Raw genomic sequence first — 7,185 nt, 5'->3', positions numbered from 1 at the left:
AGAGAAGTCTTCAGAAGTAAGAGTGATTTCAGGTGTGCTGCAGGGGAGTGTCGTAGGACCGTTGCTATTCACAATATACGAGGGTTATTCCAAAAGTAAGGTCCGATCGGTCGCGAAATGGAAACGACTATGAAAATCCGATAAAGCTCGTACATAAATATCCTTGTGGATGACATCAGAAGTTCACTGAGGCTTTTTGCGGATGATGCTGTGGTATATCGAGAGGTTGTAACAATGGAAAATTGTACTGAAATGCAGGAGGATCTGCAGCGAATTGACGCATGGTGCAGGGAATGGCAACTGAATCTCAATGTAGACAAGTGTAATGTGCTGCGAATACATAGAAAGAAAGATCCCTTATCATTTAGCTACAATATACCAGGTCAGCAACTGGATGCAGTTAATTCCATAAATTATCTTGGAGTACGCATTAGGAGTGATCTAAAATGGAATGATCATATAAAGTTGATCGTCGGTAAAGCAGATCCCAGACTGAGATTCATTGGAAGAATCCTAAGGAAATGCAATCCGAAAACAAAGGAAGTAGGTTACAGTACGCTTGTTCGCCCACTGCTTGAATACTGCTCAGCAGTGTCGAATCCGTACCAGATAGGGTTGATAGAAGAGATAGAGAAGATCCAACAGAGAGCAGCGCGCTTCGTTACAGGATCATTTAGTAATCGCGAAAGCGTTACGGAGATGATAGATAAACTCCAGTGGAAGACTCTGCAGGAGAGGCGCTCAGTAGCTCGGTACGGGCTTTTGTTGAAGTTTCGAGAACATAACTCCACCGAGGATTCAAGCAGTATATTGGTCCCTCCTACGTATATCTCGCGAAGAGACCATGAGGATAAAATCAGAGAGATTAGACCCCACACAGAGGCATACCGACAATCCTTCTTTCCACGAACAATACGAGACTGGAATAGAAGGGAAAACCAATAGAGGTACTCAAGGTACCCTCCGCCACAAACCGTCAGGTGGCTTGCGGAGTATGGATGTAGATGTAGATGTAGAAGAATGGAAAAACTGGTAGAAGCCGATCGCGGGGAAGATCAGTTTGTTTTCCGGAGAAACGAAGGAACACGCGAAGCAGTACTGACCCTACGACTTCTCATAGAAGATAGGTTAGGAAAGGCAAACCTACGGTTATAAAATTTACAGACATAGAGAAAGCTTTTGACATTGTTGACTGGAATAGTCTCTTTTTCAAATTCTGAATGTGGCAGGGCTGAAATACAGGGAGCGAAAGACTATGTATAATTTGTACAGAAACCAGATGGCAGTTATAAGAGTCGAGGGGCATAAAAGGGAAGCACTGGTTGAGAAGGGAGTGAGACAGGATTGCAGCCTATTCCCGATGTTACTCAATTTGTATATTGGGCAAGCAGTAAAGGAAACAAAATAAAAATTTGGACTAGAAATTAAGGTCCAGGGAGAGGAAATAAAAACTTTGAGGTATGTCTATTACATTGTAATTCTTTCAGAGACATAAAAGGACTTGGAAGAGCAGTTGCTGGAATGGTAGGGTCTTGAATAGAGGATATGAGATGAACATCAATAAAAGCAAATCAGGACAATGGAATGTAGTCGAAGAAAGTCAGGTGATACTGAGTGAATTAGATTAGGAAATGAGACGCTTAAAGTAATAGATGAGTTTTTATATTTGGGAAGCAAAATAACTGATGAGGGTCGAAGTAGGGAGGATATAAAATGTAGACTGACAATGGCAAGAAAAGCGTTTCTGAAGAAAGTAAATTTAACGTCGAGTATCGGTATAGATTTAAGTGCCTGGAAGTCCTTCCTGGAAGTATTTGTATGGAGTGTAGCTTTGTATGGAAGTGAAACAGGGACGATAGACAGTTTAGACAAGAAGAGAATAGAAGCTTTTGAGAAGTGGTGCTGCAGAAGAATGCAGAAGATCAGATGGGTAGATCACATAACCAACGAGGAGGTACTGAATAGAACTGAGGAGAAGAGAAGTTTGTGGTACAACCTAACTAGAAGAAGGGATCGGTTGTTAAGGCACGTTCTGAGGCATCAAGGGTTCACAAAATCAACATTGGAGGGAAGCGTGGAGGGTAAAAATCGTAGAGGGAGACCAAGAAATGAATACGCTAAGGAGATTCAGAAGGACATAAGTTGTAGTAGTTATTCAGAGATGAAGAGGCTTGCACAAGATAGAGTAGCATGGAGAGCTGCATCAAACCAGTATTTGGATAGAAGAACACAACAACAACAACAACTTATAGTGATCTTGTCCTGTGAATTAGACTTGGCTCCGAGCAATTTATTATCCAAAGCTGAAATAAATGCAATAAAACAGACGCGCTCTTCTGTCACCATTTGTATATTCTGGAAGTTATTTTTAAACGTGATAAAGACACGTCTTACTTCAACGACATTGAGAGAGAGGAGTCGTACTTACCACAGAGAAATGATAGACTTCATCTGTTGTCACAGAACATGTCTCCTTTTCTTTGAGAAGTCACATGCACATTAATTTAGATGACAAGACAAAGATATTCGTTGACATTCGTTGTACAACCAAGAATTTTAAATGATTACTTGCTTAATGTGAAAGTTACATTACACTGGTTACAGAAAGAGGATATCCCCTTTGCGATGTGATGTTGTAACTAGAAAAGGCGCCAAACGATGATGCTGTTGAAAGGTGGCACAACAAAACAAATCAGGTTATCGGTATCTCTCACCCTAGAACGAAGTATTTGACGCAATTCTTGAATAAGGAAGCGGAGCTTATGAACTGCAGCTACATGAAGCTGGAGATGGATATTGAAGGGAAGAAGAGGAAGAAAAATTCTTGAAACTGGACGACAGGATCGAGAGAACTGTAAAAAATTATGAAGAGATTGGCAACTTTAAGTCCTGTTTGAAGACCATTGCCAGTAACTGTAATACCCGCTCAACCGCATGGGTACGTCAGTTCAGAGGGTGCAGGAAGGCAACGGTAGAACCTGTACAACAGGACCAGGTATAGTGAAGCACTGTGGTAGCAAACCAATTTTCGAATTGATAACAGCTTTACTTGCTCACCAGTAAATAAAGTGTACTGCAGTTGTAGCATAAACATGATGAAGACTGTGTAAAACGAACGTGAATCTTTCGTCGCTGATGCTGTAATTTCCTAGAGCGAGTGAAGAGTTTTAAAAATAAATGTAATACAGTTAACAAAAATTGCGTTTCCCATGTTCTACTTGCCTTAAATATATCCTTGAAGTGGTCTATCCTTAAACCATTTTTAAAGGTTTACTTTTCATACTATTCGAAGGCCATAATAACTGTTTAATATATGGTTGTGTACAGCTTGTTGGTTTCCATTTAACTTGAATTATACTAACACCTGTTCTTCATGGGCTGTTTGATAAAACTGCTCTTTTATCTACCGTGTGAGATAGATCGAGGAAAAGTTTATCACCTCGAAATGGCTAACAAAAATGACATGGTGGAGCTTAACGTGAAAAAGCAGATTGTTCAAGTAATAGCCCATGTTTTCCGATCTGTAAACAAGCAGAAAGCATTGTTTGGCTGTAGAATATGCCTGTAATAGCAGTATTTGCACCCATGTATTTCTTCGTACTACATATTTAAAACAAAACAAAGACCTAGTTTCTCAGACTGAATTTTTCGAGCAGTGTAGTAATACGAATTTCTTAGGTAGCATCAGTCTATGAGATGATAATACTTTAACACTTTGGAATGAGATTCATAAATTGTTCTCTGGGGCATGGCGTTCACTTTAAATATTAACACGGTTTTAGCTACATCTTCATGGATACTCTGCAAATCACATTTAAGTGCCTGGCAGAGGGTTCATCGAACCACCTTCACAATTCTCTATTATTCCAATCTCGTATAGCGCGCGGAAAGAACGAACACCTATATCTTTCCGTACGAGCTCTGATTTCCCTTATTTTATCGTTGTGATCGTTCCTTCCTATGTAAGTCGGTGTCAACAAAATATTTTCGCTTCGGAGGAGAAAGTTGGTGATTGGAATTTCGTGAAAAGATTCCGTACCAACGAAAAACGCCTTTCTTTTAATGATTTCCAGCCAAAATCCTGTATCATTTCTGTGACACTCTCTCCCATATTTCGCGATAGTACAAAACGTGCTGCCTTTCTTTGAAGGTTTTCGATGTACTCCGTCAGTTCTATCTGGTAAGGATCCCACACCGCGCAGCAGTATTCTAAAACAGGACGGATAATCGTAGAGTAGGCAGTCTCCTTAGTAGGTCTGTTACATTTTCTAAATGTCCTGCCAATAAAACGCAGCCTTTGGTTAGCCTTCCCCACAACATTTTCTGTGTTCTTTCCAATTTATGTTGTTCGTAATTGTAATACCTAGGTATTTAGTTGAATGTATGGCTTTCAGATTAGACTGATTTATCGTGTAACCGAAGTTTGTGGATGACCTCACACTTTTCGTTATTTAGGGTCAACTGCCACTTTTCGCACTGTTCAGAAATTTTTTCTAAATCGTTTTGCAGTTTGTTCTGATCTTCTGATGATTTTATTAGTCGATAAACGACAACGTCATCTGAAAACAACCGAAGACGGCTTCTCAGATTGTCTCCCAAATCGTTTATATAGATGAGGAACAGCAAAGGGCCTATAACACTACTATGGGGAATGTCTGAAATCACTTCTGTTTTTCTCGACAGGAAATCGTAAATCCAGTCACACAACTGAGCTGATATTCCATAAGCACGCAATTTCACTACGAGCCGCTTGTGTGGTACAGTGTCAAAAGTCTTTCGGAAATCCAGGAATACGGAATCGAACTGAAATCCCTTGTCAATAGCACTCAGCACTTCATATGACTAAAGAGCTAGTTGTGTTTTCACAAGAACGATGTTTTCTAAACCCATGTTGATTGTGTGTCAATAGACCGTTTCCTTCGAGGTAATTCATAACGTTCGAACACAATACATGCTCTTGTTGAATTAAATCACAGCTGTGGTCCATATTTCATCTGCCGGTAAAGTGCTTCCACTTCGAGCAGTACATCGTATTTACACTTTATCTGGCAGTCTGTAAAATGCACGCCAGTCAAAGGAAATCATCGCAAACGATTAATGAATGTATATTAAGACCTTTATTCCTGTTTGTTAATACAGGTTGTAGCAGAGACAATGAATGATCTGCTTTAAATTGAGCGCAAACTTCCGTCAAACCTTGGTGTCTGCAAATCCCCATGTCCGAATTTCGCCAGCATTCCTTGCCCTGTAACGGTATTTGCGTCTTTCAAGCGATCGCTACAGGCTGCTGGCTTTCCGTCGCTGGGCAGGCTGTCCGTTATCCGGCAGTGTATAATGGACCTCCGACGAGGGCAGTTATGTGCTCTATCTCTGCTGCTCATTTCCTGTAAGTAATACTACTTGTAAACATTCAGTCTTCCTCTACGTATGATAGTTTTGAATAATATTGTTCTTAATGGAAGTTGTATACGTTTACATACCGAATTGTTTCACTAGACTTACAAGAATGACATCTCAGCAACATTTCAAACAATCCGTACTATTTGTTGAGATCACGTATCCAGTTTGTGCTAGTAGAGTTGTGCCCCACACAAGTAGGCCTGCCAATTACAGAGCTCTCTCCCGTTTATAGACTGCTTGTTACTGCATTTGCCGTTATCTACACGCATGGAACCTTTTTGTAAATATACTTCTGTTGAAATGGAAACACTCTCTATTGTAGAAAATGAGCTGTGTTTTACCAGTAATAGTGGGGGACGACTGACGTCTTAATGTTTCTCAACGAAAATATAGTATCGTAACCGTGATATGCTTCTAGGACGCGAAACAAATCTGTTCTGTGATAAATGCTGCTACGGGGAACATCGCAAGATTCTTTTGTTTCAAAGCCCGAACTTCTGTTTAAGATACACTTAAACAAACGTGTAGAAAACTTTCGGTGAAAGGTAAAAGCCCTAATCTTGAGGCAGCGCAGTACATCGGTAGCATTCAGATATTACAAGTACTCGACCACGTCACACGTTCCAAGCCTATGGAACTTCAAAGTTTCAAGGTAAACTACTCAGTTCTCTCTCTCTCTCTCTCTCTCTCTCTCTCTCTCTCTCTCTATATATATATATATATATATATATATATATATATATATATATATATTCATTTGTTAGTACGAGCGGTTAAGGACTCGGTACGTTTCAACATTGTTCATTATTCCAGTAGTGAACGTATGAACGGTCAAACTGCGGTATTCCAGTCAACCGTCAAACATATGGAAAAATACATATATATCCCGCAAATAAGAACATACGCGTCCAGAAAACTGTTTTTAATCAAAATTTCATAAGTAGCGGAATAATCAGCTACCAATATATGGAGCAAAAAGTTTTTTGACGGTATTTGATAACAAAGACTCACATCAAAAATCAAGTTAACTTACTGTTTTGTAGATACTGTATTTCAGTGTGTACATACGTATTCCTTCTCGCATATATTTTTATGTATTAAAACGTTTGAAAGACAATTTCCTATTATGTATTGCACTTCCATGTAGTGTGCAGAATTTACGATACGACTTTGTCAAGAAAACCATACCGTATTAGATTTAGTTTTTGCCATTAATAAATTGAACGAGTTACTGTTTTAATCTCTTAATTCCGATAGAATAATCTGACAAAAAATGGCTCTGAGCACTATGGGACTTAACTTCTTTTCTTTTTATAAAACTTTTATTAAAAAAAACAATGTTACACATTCCAAATACATACTAAGTTATACATACATGAAGTTATTTAAACAAAACTGTTTGATCATTTCAATTGCGCTGACGTTAAGGAAAGACAACAGAAGATTGTGTTACTGACTAAATCACCAGAAAGAATTAAATTAAACGTAAATACTTGAGAATGGCGGAAAGGAGATATGTAATAAAGTTGACTAGCCTTCCAACTACACTTTCTGGACATTAATTGAATCTAAGTATCTGAAGTGATCAGATCTATATAATCAGTCTTTCGCTGCAAAAACAGGCAATGTGCCAGCCATTGAATATTACATTTATCAGATAGAATCTTATGGTTTTAACCAATCGATAAGGACATTTCTATAAAAACTGTCTATTTCCAAATTTCTAGTATAAGCCAATAATGCACCTTTAATGTTTCGTGTTTGGCAATATTAGACACACAATCT

General features: G+C 38.8%; 1 protein-coding gene across 1 annotated transcript in view; it reads left to right on the top strand.

The window, feature by feature from the left end:
- Window positions 1-5,287: 5,287 nt before the first annotated feature.
- The window catches only part of LOC124805138 (modular serine protease-like), a 224,167-nt gene continuing 222,269 nt past the window's right edge, over window positions 5,288-7,185 (top strand). The window contains exon 1 of the mRNA XM_047265601.1: window positions 5,288-5,386. Within this exon, the coding sequence (XP_047121557.1) occupies window positions 5,335-5,386 (52 nt within the window). The 5' untranslated portion in view covers window positions 5,288-5,334. The remainder of the gene's footprint in view (window positions 5,387-7,185) is intronic.

This window comes from Schistocerca piceifrons, chromosome 7 (genome assembly GCF_021461385.2).
Source record: "Schistocerca piceifrons isolate TAMUIC-IGC-003096 chromosome 7, iqSchPice1.1, whole genome shotgun sequence".
Classification (NCBI taxonomy): Eukaryota; Metazoa; Arthropoda; class Insecta; order Orthoptera; family Acrididae; genus Schistocerca; species Schistocerca piceifrons.
This window is presented reverse-complemented; position numbering and strand designations above follow the sequence as displayed.